This window comes from Anser cygnoides, chromosome 3, assembly GCF_040182565.1.
Source record: "Anser cygnoides isolate HZ-2024a breed goose chromosome 3, Taihu_goose_T2T_genome, whole genome shotgun sequence".
NCBI classification, from domain to species: domain Eukaryota; kingdom Metazoa; phylum Chordata; class Aves; order Anseriformes; family Anatidae; genus Anser; species Anser cygnoides.
Window position 1 is genome coordinate 39615372 of NC_089875.1, and position 26590 is coordinate 39641961.

Below are 26590 nucleotides of genomic sequence, written 5' to 3' on the forward strand. Positions count from 1 at the left end.
AGTTGTAAGCTAGTTACAAACCTTGGGCTCAATTACAATTGCGAACTCAGCCATGTGCAGAACAGCAGCTGACAGCCAGACTGAAGTTCAGAGGTGGAAGAGAAAACCCTTTAATATCCTTATTAGCAGTGCCTGAAAGAATGAAGGAGTTTTGTTTGAAACTTGCACTGTCTAATTTTCCACTGCATTCTCAGTGTTGACGACATTTGAAACCTGCACATTGTATAATAAACAAGAAGACCTGAATGGTGTGGTGAGGGAGAAGACAGACCTGAGGAGCTACCTGATAATATGATAGAATTTGCTGTCACTTAAAATGAGGCTAAACACAGGAAGAAGTCAAGTGAAAATCCATGGCTTATATTACACCTAATGTTAGACTGAAAGATCTAACCTTTCCTTCTGGCCCACACGTTGTATATATCTATGCCATTGCCACATATATTTTACTGGCCTAAAACGTATCTAGGCTTTGATAGTGTAAATTCCCTTCCAACCACAGTAGTCAGATTGTTTGTTTCTGGAACTATATAACACCACCTATTAAAATCTAGTCTGACTTTCCCAGTGATTTAGAGAGAAACAGTGTTAGGAGACACATTAATAGCTTGAATGCAAATAATTCCCTTCTGCACTTCCTGTTAACATTAATCATTATAATCAACTGTCTTTACATATCTGGTAGTTTCAGTACACAAGGAAGTCAAGAAGCACAGACATCCTGGGTTTAGATGAGAAGGTCCAAGTTATAATGGAGGACAGCCAGGAAAGAGGGTTTCTGCTAACAGGAATCATCACCTTTTTCCAAACTGAGTTTCAGTTTGAATTAGATGAAGTCTTTTTTCTTCCCAACCCTCCACTCAGCAGGAAGCTGCCCACTAAGCTGCCTCTACCCGAATACTAGCAGCAAAGCCAGGTGTCAGTGTCACCAAGGGCTGGGGGCTCCCAGACTGCCTGGCTCAGGGGCCAGTCTCCCAGGGACCGCTGCAGGCTGATGTCTGTGGGAGATGGGGTGACCTCAGGACTCCACTTTGGAGATGCTGCAGAAGTTCATCGAGTGCAAGAAATTTCAGTCTCTAAATCCTGGAATCTGCCAACTAAAATTTGTCACATCAGCAAACTTTAAACCTAATCTCTTTGTCTGGAAGCTCTGCCTAAGGCACCAGCTTTCACACCAGGAAGGAGAAAGACAGTGGATGCAGGACCACAAGTCATGCAGTGAATCACACTGACAAAAATGGGAATGAAGCTGTGCTTTCAATTTACAGAAACTCCCCTAGCATAAATGAGTATCGAGAACCTCTTTCTGGCCTCTCTTCAGGTGCGGTGCCTATAGAGTGGCTGAGCTTTGGCTGGCTGCACTCCTCTCTCCTACTGCCCAAAGACATCTCTTTTGCCCCCTTACCCACACAAATCCTTGCCCAGGATTCCCCTGAGCAGGCTGGGGACTCAGAGCAAGATCCTCCTATTGAACAGTGTGTGTACAGCACCCAGCACAAGAGGGCTCTCCAGAGCTCAGCCACCACAAGCAAGAAGAAAATACCAATAATAAACCTCCCATTAAACCATTATCAAATTATATAATTCTCTGACAGTGGATATTCGGCTATATTATTTTTGGAGCTGTAAAGGACTCTGTTTAATTAGCAGTCCAGCTGCTAATATATAAGAATAATAATATTATCCTAAGAATATCCTAGAATATTGCTAAGAATATCATCCTTCAACAAAAGAATCAAGTCCTGTAGATTGCTGACTTCCCTTTTAAAAAGAAATGAAGCCAGGGAAAGTCAAAGGTTTTCATTACCTTGCTAGAGGTGCTCAGAAATGGTGCAGGAAGATGCTCATGTTGCTAGTGCTGTTGGACCTTCTAGTGTGCTCTGCAAAGGGATAGCAACCCCACTGGGCAATTATCCTAAAGAAACCCCGCCTGAACTTTAGGCTGTAGCACACTCATCTTGGATTGTTTCAGCTTGCAGCTGACATGCTTATTGAGCAAAAATTGCTTGGAGCTATGTCTCTCAGAGTTTCATACAATTGTCTGCTAGGCAGACCGTTTACAGCCCTAATTTCTACTGTCAGCTAGAGTAAAAAAAATATGACTTGTTGCATGCTTGGAGCTCAGATCAGTCTGGAGCACATTCGCATTTTTTCCTATCTTTTTGGAGGTGCAATGACCACAGTGAATTAACTTCCAGTCTCTACATGGTCTTCTGCCTTTGAGCCAAACAATCAAATGTTCCCTGGAGGCTTGACAGTGCAAGACTTTCTGCACAGAGCCAGAGGCTGACTGAAGTTTATGGAGCTTTCATTCCAGTCTGTCACAGTGTGGTTATAGTGAGAAAACAGTTTATATGAAAAACTACACCTTCTCCTTCTGCAGATGTGCTCCTTGTATGTCTGAGTCAGAGCTGCTAATGTTATGGTCACATCCACACCACCCACCACCTTTTTTTAAGAAAAAAACCCACAACCCTGAAGTCCAATCAAAGAGTGGATATAAATCTTCCCCCCCCCCCCCCCCCCCCCCCTCAATTTAGAAAACAGATACCACACCTGATACCTAAATCAACTGTCTTACCTGAAAGCTGCAGAGGGCATGCTGTGAAAAGGCAGCCAGCCTACTTCTTGCTGCTTAATTTGCTCATCCGAGATAGGTAATACTAGTTTTAATTTGTGTTGCTTAAAGCTAGAATCAGTGTTTTGTTTTCACATTGCAGGAACATTTATAAAGATGAGTGCTATGTCAGACTTGATGATGAGAGGATGATTGTTCTTTCCTTCAGTGGAGGACTGAAGGATCATCACTGAGGATCATTCCTCAGAGGAGGAATGGAGGATCATCATGAAACTACCAACAGCCAGAAGGTTCAGAACAAACAAATGGAGGTGGTTCCTCACACCACGTGTAGCTAAGCTGTAGAAATCCTTGCTAGCATGTTGTTGCAGATGCTTAGGTTGATATCAACATCAATTCAAAAGGCTACTGAACAGATTCATGGAAGAAAGGGGATCTGTCCGTAGCTCAGGAAACCACTGCACTTCAAATGGCAGGCATGCTGGCCACCACCGTACACAGAGTATGGGCGGTGGACTGACCCTCCAGCCTAGCTGCACGAACACTGTGGCTGCTGCCAGCAGCAACGCTTCGACAGGAGAAGGGGGAGAGAGACATGAGTCTGCCATCTGCGTGGAGCTGACCCCAGGCAGCCAGCAGCACTGCCAGGGTTTGTGGTTCACACATTGGTTCTCATATCAGGGTGAAAGACCCTCTGACCTACAGGGATGTAAATGAAACATCGGGTGGAAACACGAAAAGCACCACTCTGTAAGCCTGTAACTTGGTGAATTTGGCTCTTGCATCTTTACTGGGCATCTGAACAGAATTCAGTCTCCTCGAATTTATTAATTAATGAAAACAATCTGACAAAAACTATCCTAGTTTGTGAATTGAAAGTACAAGTCACCATGTACAATTCTGTTTTTTAATGGAGAAATAGCCTTATCAAAATCAGTTTTCTATACAGGATATTCATAGGATATCCCCAATTCTAAGAACAGTATGTGATAGTATCTACTTCTTTGCTCTCTGGATTTCAAGATATCCAATGTATTCCAAATGAGAAGAAAGTTGTACTTTGTGCAGGGATTAGAAAAATACTAACACAGAATTTGGCACCTCTTTCCCAAAGTTAGGTTGAAATCCCCACCAGGAGAGAAAGATGCTCTGAAGGCACCCTGAGTTCCATTGCTGAGCCTTGACACAAGGCAAACCCTTCCTGGAGTAGTTCTCCATTGGTAGAAGTATTTTATGGTAATCGTTGCTGCGTGGTGCCAGCACGCTCTAGGCAGCTCACAGACAGTGGGCTGGGGGCGGTCCAGGCTGGTTAACAGTAATTTCAGTTCTGGGAAAAAATAATAATAATAAAAAAAAGAGCCACACAAAAGTGGCAAGGTGCCAGTTCTACAGGGTTTAGTGGCAAGAATATTTTCACCAGCAATCACCAAAATGTACCACATTGGAGGCTGTGTTGGCATGAGAGAGGAGAGAAGGTTTCACCTATCTGTATCCTAATGAGTGGGACTTAGCTATGCACAGGGCACTGAAGCTCATGCCACCAAAAATAATAAAGGATGAAAGCCTTCTGCTTTCATTCAGCTAGGCTGAGGTTGGCTCCAGGACCTTGTACATCCCAGACCAAGGGCCTTACCACCGCTCCAATGCCCAGCCTCACCTAGACCCACCCTGCCATTTGATTTTCCCAACCCACGCCTGTTTTCATTTAAGCTTTCAACAAGTTTTGATTATGCTCCTATTCAGGAAAAAAATCTCAAAAGTTGTTCTGCTTGATCAAGACCTTCTCGGAGAAGAGATTTAAAGCTTTATGGAAGAAGAGGATCCAGACCGGGCAGCTGGCTCACTAGCTCTTCTTCTGTGAGTCCGGCTCAAGTCATTTTTCATTAGTGACTCTCACCCCATTTCCTTTACTTTGTGACATTAACATGATGCTAGACACTAACTCACCACTCCGGAGACATATGTTAGAGAGGCAAAATATCTAGTCATCTTTAGGCGGCTTGCCACCATCCATCACCAAACCCGTTTCAGAGACAAATGCAGAGAGCTGGATCCGAAAGTAGATTGCAAACCACATTACACATGGGAAACAAATACTATCCAGGAAACCTTTTTACAGGTCTAAATTATAAATCACTCCTTGGAAGAATTTTTATTTTGGAGAAGCATTTGGTGAAATGCTGTATTTGACCACAGACAGCTGGGCTACTTAATCATTTTGTATCATTTACATCCATAGCAACTTATTTCATCCACAGTGCATATGACTAAAAACCTTCAGAGAAAAAGAATAACATATATATATGCCTCGATGTATAAGTATATATTTGTATATACTAACATAAATATATCTATATTTGTGAGTATGCATACACACACTGCAGTATCTGATGTGATACTACATCTCATCTTACATTAAAGAAACTACAAGAACAGGATTTTATTTTTTTTTTAAATTCAGTTCACTGAGGACACTGAAATTTCAAAGGCAAGAAAAGTTCTTATATTAATAAACATTTCTTTTCAGCTGTAGCAGTTAACAGTTGCATGGAGCTAATGCTACACCAGGAACAAGTCTGACTAATTTGTGTGCACTAAAATGATCATACAAACAAATGCCTCAGCTGTTACAAAGCTAACTTAGTTTCCCAATGAGCTCTTAGTGAAATATGCAAATACACTTCTATACGTATTTCAGTAATTTAATATTCAACATAGCATGATACTGCTTATACAAATATAAGTAAGCCAGTACATGAAGAAGCAGAGGAAAAGGTAAAGGTATTTGCAGGAGTTAATGTTATAATTTAGAAAAGCACCCGATGAAATGTGTAAGGGTATACTGAACCAGAAGAAGAATAAGGAGAAAACTCTGGCTTTTTTTTTTTTTTTTCTAATTGTTCAATGTGTCCTTCTAGAGACTGATCACAGCCTTCTTGGAGCAGTTTGGTTTGAAGGAAAAAATCATGACCTGCAAGCAGAGTCAGTTTTACAGATGAACATGAACACAACTCTGGCTAGTGAACTCCAGAGACTGCAAGTGTTCTGGGTAGCAGCACAAAACATCCATCACACTGGTGCAAAGAGCCAGGTGTGCATATCAGGGGAGAGGATTTACATTCACAAGAAGGCTCCATGGATATAATGTTAACTTTGTCCACAACCACTAACAGGAACCTCCAGTGGTCCCCTTTTACAATTTAGGATAAGCTTGTCTCCTGTGAAGGACCACTACTTTCTAAGTGCGGTTCAACCTTACATTTGAGAAATCCTCTTTAAAACAGAGGAAAATTTACACTTGATAATTGCCCTCTTATCAAAAATTATGCTACTTAGGGAGAACTGCACAGTAGAAACCAAAGTGGCACTATCCTATATATTTATTCCAGTAGCCTTCATCAGAGAAAAATTGCTTAAAGTTATTGACAATAAGCAAGATCCATATCAGGAACCTAGTAGTGAGCAGCCCTCATGCCAATGCCATGCGTTATAGGATAATTATGTAGGTTACCAAAAGGAGCACAGTTGCTATCTATTATATCTATTCCTTTTATCTGTGTGTATATTTGGGTGGGATTTTCACCAGTTCTCAGATCTGCTTTACTTCAGCTATTGTTTAAAACATAGAAAAATCCTCTTGATTTCCTGAGCAGGACGATGCTGGGAGTCTCACCTTACAACCGCAGGGGCATCTGGGCAAAGACCATGCTCTCTCACTGGCATCCGCTGAATGACTACAGTCACTGACAGCAGCACCTGTAGATCTAGCCCTGCCTTCAGCTCTTGTCCACTACAGTGTGAAACGAGCATTGTGGTGCTCCTCAAGAAACTGAAAGAAGATAGGCAACCTGAAAGCAAATAGGTGAAGAAAGCTTTCTGCTTTCCAAAGCAGCTAGGTCCGTTCAAGATGACAAAAGGCAAGACACTGGCACGTGTTTTACATAGTTAACAGCCCCCTCGTTTGCATCATATTCCATCTGCGGTTTAAGAACAATTCATCCCTTTGTAAAGATTGCCCACTGCAGCCACACTACTGCAGAGGTCGGGAAGAACTGGCTTATCTACTACCTGTGTGTTAGTCACACAAACTAAAGCCTACGGATTGAGCAACCAGCTGTTTTGCACTTTGGGGTTCACAAGTCTGCCCTCTATTAGGCATCCCCCATCCTGCCTATATCTTACCCATACTCTTCCTCAGCGCTTCAAGTCCGTTTCCCATAGACAGAAAGTGGTACAAGGCTGTCTTTTTTGTCTAAGCTACAGGCACGCTCTGTATAACTGAGTTTTAAAAAATACTCAGTTCAAAGATGCAACATAAATAGGCTGGGTGACATTGGTAATAAGCTATTTTGACAGTTTCATATCATAGCACTAAGAAAATGAGCAAGCCTGCATGTTATTAAGCAAAGAAAATTCTGCTGAAAATGATCACAGCAGAATTCAAGCCCGCTCCTAAGAGGCTGAGCTCTTTGGAGTATTCACAGCACCTGCTGCAGGTACTCAAATGCTCAGCATGGCCAGTGGAAAGGGAGGGACTCCTGCAGAAGACAGTTCAGAGCACATACACTGCATGGACCCTCTGCAAGAGCTTTTCTCTGTCTGGCCACTGACTGTACGCAGACCCTGGGAAGACTGGGCTCTGGATTTAGTCATCTTCAGTTAGATTCCTCACATAGACAGGTCTGAATATCTGCTAACACATACATTTGTGCTGTGATTCTCAGCAATCCCCTATCAGTCCAAACCACTGTCAGCATTTTCACATTCAATAAATTCTTGGCATTTCTGTTGAATTTTGTTCGTGGCACATGCACATTAGCTGAGCTCCACAACACATCTGTTGTGCAGCTAAGTAGATGATACAGCCCAGGGGCTTGGCCACACTTCCAGGACTTGTATAAGACGACACAGTCCAGTAGAGACACTGGGAATAGTAACCTAGGGGTCCCCTTTCTCAATTTGTAAAGCAACTTCCCTCTCTCTTCCAACCACTATTTTGGGTATTTTTCCTAACATCTTACAAAACTTCCTTAAAAAGGACCTCTAGGACAACGTGACAGGGTTGAATTTGTAAAGCAGGAACTCATTCTTTCCTCTATAAAGTTTTTTTTTTTTTTTTTTCCCCCCTATAGATTTGGGGTTTGGACCTAAACCTTAGATGTTTCAAATCCAGAGATCCACAATTTCTGAGTACCCCATGTGGTCATCTTAAAGAGTCCAGATTTTCCTTAAGTGCAGAGCACTTTCCTAGTAGGGATCTGACCTCGTTAACACACCTGAAAAGGGAGGTGTACAAAGGTTGTGGCCACTCTTGGAGATGCTGTGCACTGCTCTCCCGGCAAGGCATGCTCTCTGCCATCCCAAAAGAGAGCTGGGCTCTCTTGACCCTCATGCCAGGCATTCCAGACGAGCAACAAGAAAGCTGCCAGCTTCACAGGGACATGCTAAAGATATTTTTAAAATCCTCTGCTCTCTGTCAGTTATAACACCCTTTCTGAAGGTTAAAATAGTAACCAGTTTCCAGCATCCACAAACCAAACCCCAATAGCTACTTTTGGCACCATCTGACACATTCTTGGCAGTCTCAGCAGGGAGGCCAGGCACAGGCTGGATGCAAAGCCACTGACATCCCGTCTAGAAACAACTCAGCCATACTGGAGAAAATGCTTTTAAAACACTGTATGCAAGGAAAACATCTTCAAACAAGATTATCATCTTATATGGACAAAGCACAACTTTGAAATCCATTTTTGCAGAACATGGCACGCTGTTCTCTCTCACCAAGGCACAAGCGCCGAGATCTGTACTCATAGTAGTAGCACTGCTAAAACCAGCATGACAGAATGCAAACGTGCTCCCAAGTCAAACAGAAGACATATCACCAGAAGAGGGAAATCATGTTCCCAGAATTCCAGCCTACAATAGATGTCCAAAAAATCAGATTAATTCAAACAGACGCTCAGTAAATTCTAATTGGAGCAAAATGTGGAGCGTTTCCCCTTTTATCACACTTTTTCATCAACTGTTGCTGTTATGCATGTGAAGTACCAGCAGTCCCTTGTGACGAGCAAATACGCACAACCTCCTAAACAAGCCCATGCTTCAGCAACAGCACTCATTAACCAGGCCCTGGCCCACAGAAGGGCCTTGTTATCAAGAACCCCTGAGCAGCACTATTCAATGTGCTCCTTTGTTGCAAGCTACAAAACAGCAGTGACTACAGAAGGTTACGATGATCTCTCACAAAGGGAAATCCATTAACTGAAGTGCCTTACCTCAAAGGAAAGCTAGGGTCTTGTCCATGCGGAAGAGCACTTCTTCAGTTTTCCAAAGAGAGGGAGGACCAAGAAAATCAGTTAGCAAGAACATCATTTCTGTTTCTTCTGTATAAGGAAAACATAATTCATTCCTTCTCAGCAATGAAAATGAGAGGGCATGCAGTAGGAAAGGAGGATTCAATGATGTTTCTGCCTTGGTAGCATCATCCTAGAACTTTGAGCTCAGCCCCTACAGGAGAACATGGGAAACAGAAAATCAGAGAGGTACTTGCAAGGGACCTTAACCAACAGCTTGCCAGCTTATGCCAGCTTTCCTTAAAATAAGTCACTGCTTTATTTTACATCTAGTTAAAAATCTTCATTTTGAGCAATTCTTGAAGAAAGTCACTGAGAAGGTCTCAAATTCAAAATGCTAGAACAGAAGTATTTGCCATGTGGAATGACTTAAGAATGGAGGATACCTCACTGTAACTCAGCCTGCTCAAGTCTCTTAACATGGTTGAGAATTTAACAAGTTAATGCTGAGAAAGGTCTCAAAATCTTTCAGTGGAGGATACAACATTTAAGAAAAGCAAGCTTAATGGTACCCTTGAAATCAAAAACTAGCATAAAGAAACTACTCCATCAAAATACTGCTTAAATTTTGCCATCTCTAGGGTGCTGCACATACATTACATGCAGCACAGACAACAGCATTTTAACCTTATGACAACAATAAACCAGGAGAGAAATGGACTCCAGCTCGAAACAGGTAAAGGTAAGAAAGAGAGAACAGATTAAATGAGTTTAGCTCAAGTTTCTTTCACAGAAGAGATATCTGAAGCTTTTAATCCCAAGCTCTGACACAAAACAGCTGTGTGGTCTCTCACTTGGAAGTAACAGAGCTCATTTCTGACCTTTGGGGCTACACCAAAAAGCCAGAGAGATCTGACCTAGGTTCACTATAAAGGTTAAAAAGATCAGGAGACAATGGAAAAGAACCCAAAGCACATATAACCACTAGCCAATCAACCCAGTAATACCACTTGTGACTTTTAAACTTATCTCAGCATTTTGAGAAGAGCTCAGTTCATGACCTGAGCCTCATCAACAGATGAGTTTGGACCATAAATTTGAGATACAGGACTAAGCATCCCCTAAGCCAGAAGAATACTCCAACTAACTTGGCATAAAGGCTCGTGAATTTGGAGAGAAAGTTAGTTGCTGCCACACAACTACTTCAGGCTTATGAGAAGCAGAGTGTGGGTTTGCTTCTGTGTCACAGGAGAAATAGGCAGGTTCAGAGCTGCAGAAGGGAAGAAGGAGGCAAAAGATTCCCTGTCTGTAACTAGCGATGCTGAGGGGCATGCAAATATTCAGGACAGCTCTTGCAAGAGCTGTTAAACTGGCTGGCTGTTCCCTAGCGCATGAGGGCTTTCCAAACCCCTCTTGACTTGAATATTTTATTGTCACTTATAGACAGCCCTCATGAAAGCACGTATTTAAGATAACTATGCATAATACTGTAAACCTTCAGACTTTCACAGTGCGACAAATAAGCCTTCCTTGTGCCAACTCACATTTTTTCCCTAGAACATCATGCTACATTTTCTCTTCCCATCCAGTTAGGCTGCTTAAACAAATAAATCCTCGTCCCTCTAGTGCTGTATCACTCACAGTTATATGGTTAGTCTACACATAACTGTTTTGTGCCTTCTGCACTTAGTCCCTCAGCCTCTTGCTTACATATCAGCTTGTGTTCAGGATTATTCAATGCTGGATGGAATTTATAGCCAGAGCAATGCCCTGTTTGTCATCCAAGTTTTGCTACACTGGAATTAACTCACCAGCACCTGCACAGTGACTTATGAAGAAAAGCTAATCTCGGTTTATGGTGTGCTGGGATGCTTTTTGCATATAACAGTGGAGTGAATAATTTCCACTGAAACACAAATCACTTCTAAGGCAGTCCACATTTTTCCATTTATCAAGTTTTTCTCTCGATTCTTGATTCTGGTCCATGGGTTTGCCTTCATTAGGCATCGTACTGTTCAGCAAGCTTGGCAGAACAGGCTAGCAGGATGCAGTCTGACTTCAGGCTCAGAGCCATGACTCCTGAGCCTGGGTAGGGGTGGTCAGCTTTAAACCACAACTTAAATTCCCCGTGCTCAGCAGCTGGAGCTCTCCAATCACTCCCACTCCTTAAACCTCGCAGGGCTTTCAGCCACAGTGGTACCCAAGCACTAGAGAGCACTGTGGAGGCTTCCGAAGTGGGAATGCCATGTGGTGAAAGAAGGGAATTTTAGCTGGATGCTCCCTACAGCTGGCGAAATCGTGGCTAGAGCCTCTCAGTACTTATGTGCTACTGGAGCATACTGAGTGGAGATTCGCAGTCCTCTGGTTAGCAGGGGCAGCTCTTGGTCTGCAGCTCCACAAAAGCTCACAGATCCACCTGGAAGCAGCGCTGTTGTTGATGTGAATGCCTGACTCCCAACTTGTCCTTGTGCCTCTGCGACACATCTGGGGATTCAAAAGCACTTGCAGAGGGGAGGCAGAAGTTCCACTACAATGCTGCAAAAACCTCAGCATCTTTTACGTCTCTTTTGTTGTTACAGAGCTTATTACAACCCACCTACAGCCATAGTGGATCACAGCTAGCATCGTTCAAACTTCCATACATGCTACGGAAATATAATTCGGAGCTTTTGCTTCAGAGCAGGAAAGAACAGAGGAGCATTCACAAAGCTCAGGGAGAATTCCCCACTCAAAGAAGTGGTTAGCATTTCCCTCTAGGGAAATACTAAGTTACAGGCCCACTAGATAGCAACTGATTGTACACACAGCCATGCTCAACAGGTTAACGTTATGGTGTAATCCTGTCTTTGTGATGTGTCAGGGCTAAACCCCTTCAGAAGCAGCTTGTCTCTCTCTGCTAAACCTGTCTGTACAATATATTTCTTTTTTCTTCTTACAGCTATTACTGGAAAGCTTAGGAAGTGTGATTTCACATGCAGCATTCAACTGTGTAAAGGCAGCTGGTCAGGGATTTGATAGTTTGTGATAGTTTGTAATGCAATCACATGTAAAATCTTGATGTTTGCCTTTTTTTTTTTTTTTTTTTTTTGTGTGTGTGTGTGAATTCCCTAAGAGGCGGGGTGGTCCTATGATCAATTCAATGCATTTCTGCGCCAGCACTGTGGAAGCTGTTACCAGCTGTACCAGTCTTCCCCTTGAAATTGTGTTAAAACTATTGCACACATTCTTTGTGTCTTGGAATTTTGCAGCTGCTGTAATTATTTCTACCTCATTTTATCTTGTCTGGGAAATTCAGATTTCAAGTTCTTCGGGGCAGGCTTCTTTTTTTCGGAGCTGCTTATATTTGCTTTAGCACAGGGAGTCTTGCATATCCATAGGGACCTCTATGATTTGAATGACAAGTAACTACTGAACAAGAACAATTTGGAGAAATGTGCTTTCTCTAGTTCTTCAGGCCTTTCCTCTAACACAGATAAGGACCTCTCTCTGAGCAGCTTCAGCATGAATGGAGCAGCACAGTCTAAGAAAAAGGCCTTGCATTAGAGCCCATTCATAACTCTCCCCCTGATTCCATGGGGGAAAAAAAAAAAAAAAAAAAAAAAAAAAAAAAAGCAGGAATTGGGGATGAAAAAGTTCAAGAAGCAAAGTAAGCAGTGCAAACTCCTGAAAATGCAAAATGAACTGGCAGGCAAAGCAGTCAAATTTTTTAACAGAAAACTTGCATATGCTAGAAAGTCTATGACAGAAGCACCCCCTCACTGGATCAGGAGGCGAAGCCTTCAAGCATTTGCTCAGTCATGAGCTGACTCACTTCCTCCCTCCGGCAGTATCATGTATTCAGACTTCAGCAACACTTCTAGGACAAACCAAATTTTATCCTTTCCCAGAAAGCTCCTACTAGCTTATTTCAGGCTCTCTTCATGAACCACAATTTTGTCTTTCACAGGAGCTCCCTGGTTCCCACCAAAACAGTCATCACATTTCTGACACCCTGCACCCTTCCCACACAGGGAAGGAAATTCACTAAGACCCCTTGCTGCTATGAGACAAGTATTTTAATGTCTTCAGTTGGAATGGGACAATGTGAAGGACGTGATATTCCTTTGCTACATTTAAGATAACTTCTCCTGAGCCAGACTCTGTGTATGATTAGACCTATGAAGCTGGGATCACTTTATTATAGGGATGATGGATAGATCAACATTCAATTATACAGCTGCAAACCTGGGACTCTGGAAAAGGCTATAAACATGGCAATGAAACTGGACTAGATAAGATAGGCAACTCTAAGCTTTTGCTGTAATGTTTATGGACTTAGAGTACTCCTATGAGTGTAGTCTCTGGGCATTCAAACAGGATAAAATAGAATAACAATTTGCTTTGATCCTTCTCTTTCTGGTTCACTGTGGCCCTGAGTTCTCTGTTCTCTATACAAAGTTGCTTTACCAGTTCAGTAATTATGTGCAAGTGAGAAAAACTTCCAACGCAAAGGGGAGAAGGAATAAATTCCATATTTAAGTCCAGAACTGGATAACTATGCAAGAGCAAGTTCAGATGCCGTGCAGACACACACAAGACCTCCCATTCTCTCTGCCTCCAGACAATGCAACTTAGGGCACATGCAAACTAGGCCTGAGTCCGTGCTCGCTCTTAGCTGCCACAGAAGCTGGAGCCCTAACTGCGAATTTCACTGGAAATTCTCTTCTTTGGCTCCCCCTTCTCATCAGGCGCTCAGTTCTCCCACAAGCAGCTGCTGTGGGAGCTCACATTTAAGGAAGGAAATTGCCCCTCTGGAGGCAAGGCCGCTGATGCCTGTGTGGAACCAGGCCCTTGTGCTTCCCCCACGTGCGGTGAGAGGTGGCACAGGGAGCAGGGCGCCAATGTGAGACCCAGCTCTGCCGGCCGCCCCCAGAGCTCACCCGCTGTGCTGCAGAGGCCTGCCCGTCAGGAGGAGCTCCTTGAGGAGCGGCGTCTACACCACTCCAGCCTTGGCTCTGGTCCTCTGCAGGTTTGGAGCTCTTGCTCAGGGACTCCTCACAGCAAAAGATCTCGCCCTCTCCACACAACTCCGCTCGTGCTGCCACACGGGGGAGCTTGTGCTGTGACTGAAGCCCTCCACTTCCAGCCGACTTCCACTCCTGACTTGAGGCACTGGACACGGAGCTCTGCGAGGGCTGGCTGAAAGTCACGGCCTACATGTACCCAGTGCGCACAGGCTTTGATAAAGATGTGCCTTTTCAAAATGATCTTCTGGTTGCTGAGTCTTCAGGGCATATTCAGTGCTACACAGCACTTTTAATGGAGACTATGAGGTTACAAACAATTTTATTTTTAAATGAGAGCTCATTCTCCTTTGATTGGAAAAGTTTAGGGGAAAAAAATAGCCTTGCTACACATATTGCAAGACTGACAATAAAAGCACAAGTGATTTTGATTTTGTCTTGAAGAAGCAGCCAAGTCCATCACTCATAAGCCTTCACTCACAAACTGTAGCAGCTTCCAGTTGCCTTTGGCTTGGTAGATTGAATAAAATGAAAACTACTGTATTTTAGAGGTTTCAACAAAGCAAGCCAAGTAATAGGGATCAATTCCAGCCATCCACTGAGACGACTTACATGGACAACAACCAGCCTCCAGTTAGCCTCACTCCTTGCTGAGCCATGCCTGGCTGTGAAGCCACTTTGACAGCTGAAGTAAAAGCAAGTAAACAGGCAACCCTGAGGGCTGGGAATCTGTCTCATCATATTCAGCAGACAGATGGACCTGAAGTCTACTTGGAAACCACTGAAATCACAATCAGGCCTTAGAGATGAAACAGGGTTAAAAGTCACCACCCAGGTTGTTCAGAAAATAAACAGTGTGGTATCTCAGAATGGTTTGGGTTGGAAGGGACCTTACGGACCACCTGGTTCCACCCCCCACCAGACCAGGTTGCCCAGGGCCCCATCCAGCCTGGCCTTGAGCACCTCCAGGGATGGGGCATCCACAGCTTCTCTGGGCAACCTCTGCCAGTGTCAGTGCCTTGACACCTGAGTGGTAGCCTGAGGATATAGCATGAATAGGATATAGCCGACCTAGCATGGCCCCAGCCGTCTGAAAAGGGAAGAGGGCCGCAGGCGGGCTGGACGCAGACGGGCTGCACCCTTTGCCCGCTCTGGGGGGTCCCCAAAGCCCCCTGGGCGGCACGGGAGCTGTGAGCCCGGCGGGCAGGCTGCCCGCAGCCGGCCTCGGCGCGGAGGCCGCCCCTCGGGGCGGGGCCCCCGGCAGCCCGGCAGGGGTCTGGGCCGGGGCCGGACCCGCGGCCCCATAAGAGGCTTGGGGCGGCGGTGGTAGCACCAGGAGGAGCAGCAGCAGCGGAGGCAGGATGCAGGCGGCTCCCGGAGCGCAGGCGGCGCGGCCCTTCAAGCTGAGGAAGAGTTTCGGTAGGGGCGGCGGGGCCGCGGAGCGCAGCAGGGGCGGCGGGCTGCGCGCACGGGTAACGCTTGTCCTCTCTCCCGCGCAGCCACCAGGCTGGAAGAAGTAGCCGGCATCAGGGCCAAGTTCCCGACGAAAATCCCGGTAAGGCTCTGCTTTTGTCGCCGTGCTCGGGGGAGGCTCCCGGCGCCTCTTTCTTTGAAGTTTGGGAGCGGGGAACGGGATGCCTTTATGGCTTCTAAGCGGCTCTGATTAAAACAGGTGATTGTTGAGAGATACCAGAAGGAAAAATACCTTCCTCTCCTGGACAAAACCAAGTTTCTTGTTCCCGAGGAGCTGACCATGACCCAGTTCATAACTATCATCAGGTGGGCAGTGGGCACCGGGGTGGGCTCCGGCCGCGGCCCCCTCCCCCCGCGGGGAGAGGCGTTTGCTCGGGTGCTCTGGGGAAAGGAGGTGCCTCCTGCTTTCCCTCCTGCTTTCCGGACTCGTGAAGCCTCCTCTCCTCCCTGCTAAGGGCAGTGTGCAAGGACTGCACTAAACTCCGGCTCTGCTTTCCTCCTGCTTGCTGAAGCTGGTGCTGTGGCTCTGTTCTCCTAGCTCTTGCTGTGCTGTGCTCAAGTTTATAGCAACTCCTAGGTGTGAGCCGTGTGAAGCATGCTTCTAAGTTATTCCTTACAAAAGCGCTGTAGCAGAGAAGTCTCCCGAAGTACTTAGTGCATTCTCTGCCAAAGCATTGGGAAATAGCAAGGCTTTCAGACTCCTAAAAGTGCATTGAGGAGATCTTCCTGGCTATTAATTCCTGTAGGAGATGCTTTTGTCTCTTGCACAGCTGATCTGTATGTTATGTCTCCGAGAACTCTTCTTTTGAAGGTAGGCTTACTTTAAGTGTAACTGACTATTCTGTAATCACTTACTGTAGCTGTACAGCAGGAGCTTTCGGTTTCTGCTTAGCACTTCTCCCCAGCAACTGAGAACTCAAAGCTCAGACTCAGTAGCCCTTGTGGTCTAGAAATTTAAGCCTTTCCTTGGAGCACAAGCCTCCTGGCTTCCAAGCACACGGTTAGCTTCCTGCTGATGAAGACGTTAAACCACATAATGACTTTACACAACATTTCTTTTACATAGTTCCCTAATAAGCTACTGTTCTCCTTTGTGTATTTCATGGACTAATATTGATGCCTTCTTAAATTTGCTAATGCTTAATCCTCTATTCCCTTTCCCCTCCCCTCTTCAATTAGAAGCAGGATGGCTCTAACAGCTACACAAGCTTTCTACCTGCTGGTGAACAACAAGAGTCTAGCCAGTATGTCCTTGACAATGGCAGAAGTGTACAGGGACTACAAAGATGAAGATGGCTTTGTGTACATGACATATGCTTCCCAGGAGATGTTTGGATGCTTCTTACTCACTCAAGGGAAAACTATGGAATGTCTTCAGAAAACCTAAGGCTGGGGTCTGCGTGCTGCAGTGACACAGTTGTGCTGTGAGTCATGCCTGTGATGTGAAGTTTGGAGATGCTCCTTCCAATATGAGTTCATGAGCTCTGTACTGGGGAGTCATGACCCAGAAGCTGGCAGGACCAGCTCAAGGCAGAAATGGTGGTACACTTTTCCTGGATAATAACTTAGATATCTATTTTTATACCTGAAGACACTATGGGTTTTTTTGGAACTGCACCTCCACTTTTTTTTTTTGCAATACCAATCTTTAATGTAACTGCTTTTTAAGGTGTCCTTAAAGTCTAAATCTAAGAGTAAAATAAAGAAGCTTTTAAGTATTGGGTTGAACATTAGTTTTAATCTGGGGAAAGACTATCTAGGTGAAGGTCCTAGAACAATTCTGGGAATCTGAGCCTAACGTCTCTTAAATGAAGCATTGCTTGCATAGCCCTCCTTAACTTCTGAATGAGATAACAAAGTTCTGGGTCTGCTCCATTGTGAGTGACTTTACCTATAAACAACTTGTTAAGCTAGGTACCTGAGCTGCAAGACTGCAGTAGTGTTAGAACAGGATTCAGTGCAGTGTAGTTTTAGCACCTGAATAAACTCCTGTCAGCTGTTACAGAAAATGCTGTGAATGCCTATGATAGACAACAATTTGTTCAAATAAGTAATACTGACTACTAGCCAGCATAACATCATTTGCGTTTATATGACTTGAACTGTAACTTGAGTGTTCAAGATCTGTCTAGTCCAGCCTCTCTAGGAAAGATGCTCACATCCTTTCCCTGCATGTCCCTTCTGCAGGAGGGCTTCACTAAGCCTTCTCTCAGGGGTGGGTATCTGTGTTGTACCTTACAGTGAAGAGGTATGACAGTGTCTAAAACTCCCTAAACATAAATTATAGGACCTCCTGACAGGAGGCTCAGTCTGAAGCTAGCCTTCCTGGCTTCCTCATATCTGAGGAATGTATCAGGGAAGCTGTAAATGTTCTGAGCATGCATAATGAGCTTAAAACACCAAGTCATTTAAAAATCTGTTGCAGCATGCAGTTAATCAACCTTAGGCAGCCTCAGCTTAGGATGGTCAAATTGTTACATTATGATGCAATTGTTTTGTTCAGTACTGAACTGATTTGCAGAATGATTAATGTAGGAATTGCTAGACTGAAGGAAGAAGTGTTGACAGTATTTAAATTATGCATAAGGAAGGAATGTGTATGTATGAGCTTTTTGCAGTGGTTCTCTTGAATTTAAAGCTCTGAGCAGATTTGGGCTCAAGTCTCTAAACCTAAAAGCTGCTGTATTGCCTGTTAACAGCTACCTGCATCACTGAAGGTGTTATTTACCAGCTCACAAAACAAGGCAGGTTGGGAGGGTGCAGGCACAAAGAAATCATTGATGTGCCCAACTTTGTAGAAAGGGGCAGGCTGTGTCAGAGCATGGGTTATGAAAACAGGCAGGCTTTGGGATCCCAGAATCTGTTGCTTGGATCAAGTTCACTTTTCATGGAAACAGTTTCCATTCCACAAATCGAATGCAAATAGCCATTTGTTATGAGCCCTCAGGGAGGCAAAGACACCTGTTTGGCAGGCACAGGGCAGGGCAATGTTGGACAGCTGTGGGAACCCCAGGGTGGGGGTAGCAAGGGGAAGTCTTGCTGTGTTCCAGCACTTTTGACAGCCCAAGAGCTCAGTTAATATTTTGCTTCGTTGGCTCCTCTGTTTGTCTTCCTGTCTTGTGTGATATTTGGTGCGTGAAGAGAAAAGCACTACAGATTCTTGGCTGGAGCAGTTCTGTCTGACGGCCAACTTTCTTTAGTTTGTAATGTAGTGGCTGAGGTGTAAGTGTTGATCCTTCCAGCTCATATTGACATTAGACTGTGTGCTGTCTAACAGGCTCAATTGCAGATCCAGCCAAAAAGTTACTGTAGAAGAAGGTCAGTTGCAGGTGAAGAACATCTTTATAAACCTCTGCAAACTGCCCTGTTGAACCCAGAGAGAAGTCTCATGAACTGGTGAAGCTCCATCATTGGGTAATAGTAATAGACATGCCCTTCTACCAGGTGTCAGAGCAAGTAAGATTAACCATCAAAGACAGTCTTCAAAGAGTCTTAAAGTAATAAGCTAGGAGTTAGATGCCCAAATAAATCAGTTATCCTGCTAGTGTGACAAGAAGCTCTGGATTGAACCTATTGTCCCTTCAACTGCAGGGAACAACTAAAAAAGAAGCAAACAGAAAAGCTTTGCTCTGATGACTGACATAAGCAACTGAGATAACCACAGCTGCCTCCAATGAGCTGCTGTTTGAAGAGCTAATATTTGCTTTAGCTATTATCCATTGTTTACAGACATACGTAGTTTTTGCAATGAAGGACACCACTGGAAGCCAGTGATAAGTAAACTCTATAGTGTTTTCCTATGTACTACCAATCTAAAAAGAGAAGATAGAGATGCTACCAATGTTTGTTAAAGTATATTCATTTCTGAATTAAGATATGGATGTGGTTCTTTAATATCCAAAACCTCCACCAGAGAAAAGAAAACATAAGGATACTTTTGTTTCTGCCATAGACTACCTGCTAAATCCTGGAAGGTGTTTGGTGCTCTGGCTACAAAGCTCTTGAGTATGTATGTGCTCTGCTGAAGTCACTTGTTAGGTTGGGTCCATAGCCCTTGAACCCTAGCAAAATCAAGCATTACATCTCATCTTCAAATCAATATAATTAAAAGGACACTGAATTTAGGTGTGGAATGAAGACCAAAATTGCCCTTGCTGCCTTGCTTTTGACTTTTTTTTAAGTGAGGACTGTGTAAAATAGAGTACTGGGTGAGTTGTGACTTCAACATAGCTGAGTGGAATTACACAGAAATAACACTGGGGGAGGAAAACGTACTCTGCTTTTTTTACCTTCACTTAGAAAGCTCTAGTTTTAATAACCACAGATGCTGCTAGTGTCATTAAAAGGGAAAAACAAAAGCACCTAAAATTGCTGGTGCCATCTTTGCTGCACAAAATGATATTTTAATAAAACATGCCATTTCTGTAATGTATGCCTGCACAGTGACTGCTGTGGAAACAGGATTAAATTTTCTTGTTCTCAAAGACCTGAGCAAGCTGCATGTACTCTGAATACTCATCAGGACAATGGGAAGAGGCCACATTAGCAATTCAGGAAAAACAACCATCTCTGGGCTCTGGGTTTTGTTCAGAAATAGAAAAGGGGGGGGGGGGAAAAAGTCTCACCAATGTACTTGAATTCCAAGTGGTAGAAGTCTTTTTTTCTTTTTTTTCTGTGCCTGTTAAGACTAGAGATCCAGTTGTCTGTACTCTCCTTGCCACCACTGACATCCTACGGCCATCTGCAAACACAGCTTTAAAATGCATACAATGCTTTGTGGAGTGTGAATTGTCACTTGCTGCAAGGCAAACATGATAATGTCAGTTAGGGCTTTCGTGCAATAAGCAACAACAGGACCTTTCCAAACTGTTAGAATTTTAAAATTATTTAAGATTGTAGGGGTAGAATAAATGAATTAATAGGGATGCTAATCTTCTCTCATAAGTAATGCAGACAACAAGTCTTGTGAATTTAGCAGGTAAAAGCAATAGAAAGCCCATCTAACTGTTTCCAGACAGTGTTAGCTTCGCAGTAAAAATAATAATAAACTACAAAACCCACAACTGTTAAACATGCTAAGTGACAGACTTGATCTGTCTCCTCCCCCTTCAAATTCTTTTTTTCACTTATGTATGAAAGTAAATTGGGAAAGTCAAATGAAATAATAGGACAGAACATAACCTTCAGCATCAAATTGTACTACTGCATTCCCATTAAGAAAGCCTCTATAGAAACTAGGGATAAAACCAAAGGGCCTGACTGGGAGAGGAAACTATTTTTAGAACACTGTGTTTTTAATGTATGGGCTGTGGAGTGGGAGAGAAGGAGGGTTTCCTTGGAAAACTTCCAAAGGGGCTCTGAAAGGTGATTGAGAAATAGAAGTTCATATGTTACAGTAAAACATGTGTACAATTTTTTTAATGGCCCCCATATACCCCCCAAGATTTGTTGTTACAGAAAGACGTCTAGACGACTCTCCTGTACATAAACATATTTCATTCGTTTCATAGACTTTTGTATCACCCTATCATATTTTAGACTAGCAAAAATAATCAAATTCTACCTGTAGAAATATGCTTAGTTTCTTTTTTTTTTTTCTAAGATACTTCTTAATGGTTGCTGTACACAACTCTTTCCACTGATGTTTTTAGGTTGCTCTTTAAGAGCACAAGTTTCTTAGCTATCTGCTACTTGTTCTTACATGTGAAGGCAGATAGGTTCTATGATAAATAACAGTCTGGCCCTAGTTTAGAGGAACAGTTTAAATGAAGGTGGCTACCTTAGGGCTCTCCTCTTACAGTCATAATTGTGTCACTCCCTGCCTCTTGTTTTCTAGAGGGTGTGTGTCTTGCACTTTGACTGTAACGTTCCTATGGTATATAACTGTTTAGTAGCAGCATAGTCCAGATGGGTTTTGAAGAGCACATAGCAAGTATCAAAGCTAGAGTCCGCAAAGCAGCACTGCCCCTTCCCTGCAGGCAGACCCTCAGGAGGGAGGGAGTGTGCCCTGCCGTGCGCACAGTTTCCAGAGCAGGCAGGAGTGGGGCCAGGAGGGGCTGTTTGGGCCGCTCAACACTTATATCATGTCCGGCAGGGACTGTAAAGGACCTTTACGAGGCTGCTTGTGATTTGTTGCAGGGTGGGCTTGGGCAGCGGTGTTTGTTTTTGCAAATACTCCTCGATCCTAGCTTCACTTTCTGTGTAACAGCATGGTCTGGATCCTAATCAGGCCTTCAGCCCAAACCCTGCTATGTGTCAGAAAGGTGGGAAAGCTGTCAATTTCACAGTACTTGAGATGATGTAAAAGGGAAACAAAAAAAAACACAGGTTCATCTGCCATTGATCGAGGTCCTTGGTAGACCTGAAGCTTATTTCCAGTTCTCAAGAACTAAGTCAAGACTTTACAGCCTGCCAGATGGATTTGCAGGGAAATCTTTAGGTCAGCCAAACAGTGGGTGAGGAGAGGGGACAGACTGGGGAGAGGGGCTAAGGATGTGTATCAGCGCTTCCATCCAGAGCAGCTGCAGCCTTGTATTCTTCCCAAGCCTGCCTGTGACTGAATGGAAAGGCTGAGCCTCAGCGTGACATCACTCAGGCAACCACTACAGCCATTAGCTCACAAAGCGAAGTTATGAGAAAAAACACGCATGCACACATGCTTTCAGATGGAGGGTGGATATAGCCTTTTCCTGAGTAAAGTGAACTCTGTCAATGGAAAAAAACACACAGGAGGGTGCTGAAAGGAAGACATGGTGAAAAAGAAATTCTCTTCTTAGTGCTGGCAGTACTTCACAAGGAGACTTGGCCTTTACTCTGGGAACTTAAAAACTTAATATCAGGTGATGGATACAAGTATGGTCTCCGTCTGACCTTCCTCCCCTAAAAAGCTTCATCTGTGGTCAAAAATTAAAAGTCAAATAGCGATATGAGCTGCATATTTGAATGCTGACTGGATGAGGAAGAGTAACTCATTTTCCAGCCTCTTGATGCATTAGTCATCAACAAAATAAAACAGCCATCAATAGGAAAAACAGCTGCTGTGCTACAGGTGAGGGGAGGATCACCGACTTAGTGCAGACATCTGTGGTGTCTAGACCATCTGGGTAACCCAATCACTAAAGGGGTTAGGAAGATAATTTCACTATTCCAAGTTATATTGGCTCTGTTATGAATCTGTCAAAACTGTCAAGAGAGGCCTCAGGAGAAATACTGCATTTTCCTAGGAGGCAGCTGTATTTGGTTTAACCCTCAGCTCTTCCCAGCCATCCTCATGCTCGCTGACTTTCGTTCCCATTCTTTTTTTTGGAAAGGAACCAGGCCTTCTGTGTTTGCAGAACCTGGGTACAGATTCCAAGATTGCTGAAAACTATAAATAACATGCCCTCCGTTGCCATGTAACAAACTTGTATGAGAATTCACAGTTGTTCTGTTATTGTAATTCAGCCTGTGTTGGAGCCTCGAGTGGTGCCTGTGTTGATATACCTTGGTCTCTCTCAGGCTCCTAAGCCTGTCAGGTCTGGAGCAGGAGTTCAAATGGCCTGACTGAGGCTGTTACTGCCATTTAGGTAGCTCCCCCACCTTCCAGCAAATTTGGTTGAGATAGAAAAAACATCCAATCCCTTCTTGGATCAGCTGAAAAACAGCTGTGTGTTTTAGTGTTGCTCATTTATGTGAACTGGTTTAGCTTCAGGCCCAAGGTAGGTTACCGCAGTTGTTTTACTTCATGTCCCAGCTTATCCAGCTGATTTTGCCACAAAAGGAGGATGCCTCACATGAGCTCTTCCAGCAGCAGACTGCTGGGAGGTGGCAATCTCCAGGAAGGGGCTGGTGCAGAGGAAGCATGTTATAAGAAACTGAGGGGGGGAGGGAAAGGCTGGTGTGGGGAACTGCTGCTGGTACAGGTGGCTCTTGAAGGGTTTGCACTCTGGGCTACGCCAGGACCCTAAAGGAAGGTATCCCTCTGGTTCTGTCATCCGAAGCAGCTAGCCCAGTAGGCAACTGTTGAGCATGATTGCTGTGTCACTTGCCTCACATAGGAGCATGCTTTATAACTCAATGGAAAAATCATTTATCTAAAGTGGGGGATACTTCACTAGGATTGCCCCTTCTGCCTGAAGAGCCTGAGCCACACGTGTCACACCGTGCACCCTGGTTAGTGCCTGGACCCAGCACAAAAAATGCTCGTGCTGCAGCAAGAAGGTAGGTCCCTTGCAGGTAAGGCCCAGGGTGACAGTGGAGGCGTGCAGCCCAGGGGATTGAACCCAGCTTCCACACTAGACCTCTAGTCTACCTTTTCTTTTTGAAAATTATCCAACTAAGATGTGTGAAAGGCTTTCGTTTTACTAGTGGAAAGTTTAGGCTGTTTTGAAGGGCCTGATCCAAAACCCTATAAAGTAAATGAAGTGATTCCAGGAGAAGCTAGAGCATGCACTCAAAGTACTGCCTGGAGCCATAAGGGCTGCAGAGCTAGAGCTACCATGTTACAGTACATGGGAGGAAGCACTTAAGCATGGGAGGTGGAGAGAAGGAAAGGTCAAACTCTGTAGCAGACATGAAAGGTTTTTATGTTTAATTTGCTGGAAAGTTTTTCTTCAAAATATGCTTTTGCCAAGTATCTTGTTTCCCCATTCAGACTGCTGTATTTTTCCCCCATCTGATTAATTTTATTTCTGCTCATTTGTCAGGAGGGAAAATCTAAATCTCAACCTATTTTTATATGAGGGGAAAAGATGAATGAAAGAAAATCCTTGTTGGCTGTACAGTTACACATGTGACTGCAGCAAAAAAAATGCGGTATATATGGGAACAGGTACTTGGGTAACACTGAAAAGCAAAAACAGGTTATTTTATTCTACATGTCTCCTCATTTAAAAGTGAGGTGGGGTTTTCTGGTCATTCTCAACATAGTAAGGTATTATGGGGGCGTGTGGAAGAGCTTTTGTGTTTTAGTTACATATAACTGAGAACCACACACTTTTGGTCACACTATGTTTTACGGATGCTTTCTAGTAAATGATTTGTTACCTGCAATACTGCAAAAAAAGCCACAGTGGAGTACTTATGTCATGCTACAAAAAAACAAAGCATGAAAGCGCAGCAGAGAGCACAGTTTGCCAGCACATGGAGCAAGTAAGTCTTTAATAATTCATACTATTCTGCATGCTGTAAGATCCAGAGCTGGCCGAGTCATTTGCAAAGTGGACACCATACACGTATTTTCATCAAGCAGAACAAGAAATGAGAAACTGAAGGTGAGCAGTTACAAAAGATGTACTTCATCAAAACCTCTCTCCAAAAGTGCTGTAAACTAGTCAGCAGAGCTCTTGCAGGTTGAGGTTGCAATGCCTTTTTCAGAGACTTCTGAACTAACTTCAGAGACATTTGAGAATCAAATCCTTTGGACAGGCCAGGATGTTCCTCTACATTTGTATTTTCTGAGTCTTACTGACTAAGCCCACAAGTACTGTTTGTTGTACTTATGCAGTTATCAAAGTTAGTGTTATACTGAAGTCTGCAACACAACCTTAATCGATAACTGTCTGAGATTTTTTGAGCAATGCTGGATTATGCAAACAATAAAAATAGGTGCTTCAAAGTTATTCTTCGTCTAGTTCTGGGACATTAGAGGAAATAAATAATATTAATAAAAAACTATATACAGCAGGCCAGCAATCAAGGCTCAGACAGATCTCAGTCCTCAGAAGTGTCTTTCCAGTTAAGGAATCTGGCCCATTCTCTGATTTACTAATTTTAAACAGAGACTCGCTGAACAGTGTTTCAAAAATGTAGTACATGTAGAAAGAAGTAAAGTTAAAACAAATCCTGGTACTTCAAGGGGATTTGAAGTGAACATACTAAATCTAATTAATCTATCATCTTATATTGTAGTTACTGCTACAGCTGAATACTTCTTACATCTACCAGTAAAATAATTAGTGATATTAAAAAATGTGCTCAGAATCACACTTGATACTTCTATTTATACACATATTCTTATTTCTATAATACTCTTGGGAGCATTAAGCACCAGCTTCAGCTCCAAAGTAAATTGTTGAGGATCTGCTTATTTAATTTTGGTTAAGCGTGAGCTGAGGACTTTATAAACTTATTTTTATAAGATACTGGAAGGAGATGTTTTCTTCATAACTAACTCCTTGCACCAAAAGTTATGATTGCATTGGAAGAGAACACAGAGGAAATCTATATAAGCTGGAAACCTTTTTTCCTGACTAAAATTTTATTCATCTGCTTGAAGTCATGAAACTTTACAAAGGTTTAATCAATGTCAGCTTTTGCCTTTTTCTTCTTAATCTTGTTAGCTTCACATCTGGGCTTAATCTCTGGTTAAACAAATCAGAATTTATGGAGTTTGCCACACAAATTGAGGAGTTTCTTCTCTCATGTCATTGTCTGCATACTAAGTATTTGCTAATAGAGTTGACGCTCATCTAACATCCTTATTCCCTGTGACCTCTAAAAAAAAAGAAAGACAAATCCAAAGAATAGCTAGTCCTGTGTGTATTGTGGATTTTGCAATAAGAAACACAAAAAAATGTTGGCAAAGATTTTACAGGAAGGGTGAAGAAGGCTCCCATTCTAGCTTGGTCAAATGAATACAAAATACTTCATTTGGACAGGAATAATCAGCAGCACAAATACAGGATGGAAAACAACTGGCTGGTGGCATTTCTTCTAAAAAGAGTCCATGGGATAGACTGAATCACAAGCTAAGCATGAGTCAACACTATCGAGCTATTGTGAAAAAAGCAAACACCATATTGGGATTTCTAAACAGGAGTAGAGCCTGCAAGATGTGTGAAATAAGCCTTCTGCTGTACTCAACAATGATAGGGTTTTAGCTGAAATACTGTGCCTCATCTAGGCACTCAGTTGAAGAATAATATGAACTAGCTGAGAATTCAGAGAGTAATGACAATAAGCAGAGGTTTAGACAATGCCTATGACAAAGGATAGAAGAAGTGGGGTGGTTTAGCAGAAAAGGCTGGAAAAGGGACATGCTATTCCTCATGAACAGAAGGCTCTTGCTAAAGGAGAGGGAAGCATTTTTTTTCTTGTTTATATTGGCTACCATGACAGGTATTGGGGCTTAAATTGCAGCAAGAAAAAAAAGCGAGGAAAGCTTTCTAATGAAAAAGGTGGTGCAGAACTGGAATATTTGTCTGGGAAGTCGTGGAATGTCCACAATGGAGGATGAGTCTAAATTAATCCTACAAGGCGGTGGG

At 43.4% G+C, this 26590-nt stretch overlaps 1 protein-coding gene and 1 long non-coding RNA gene across 2 annotated transcripts; one reads left to right on the top strand and one right to left on the bottom strand.

The window, feature by feature from the left end:
* Window positions 1-6102: 6102 nt before the first annotated feature.
* Window positions 6103-13774, bottom strand: LOC136790387 (uncharacterized). The gene is made up of 3 exons (XR_010830261.1): window positions 9559-13774; window positions 8854-9085; window positions 6103-6426 (listed from the first exon to the last, which is right to left on the bottom strand). It is a non-coding gene; the product is annotated as an uncharacterized lncRNA (long non-coding RNA).
* A 1363-nt stretch (window positions 13775-15137) lies between these two features.
* MAP1LC3C (microtubule associated protein 1 light chain 3 gamma) lies at window positions 15138-17066 on the top strand. Its single transcript, XM_048079954.2, has 4 exons — window positions 15138-15293; window positions 15374-15429; window positions 15547-15653; window positions 16527-17066. The coding sequence occupies exons 1-4, from the start codon at window positions 15236-15238 to the stop codon at window positions 16732-16734; spliced, it is 429 nt and encodes a 142-aa protein (XP_047935911.1). The 5' UTR covers window positions 15138-15235; the 3' UTR covers window positions 16735-17066.
* Window positions 17067-26590: the final 9524 nt, after the last annotated feature.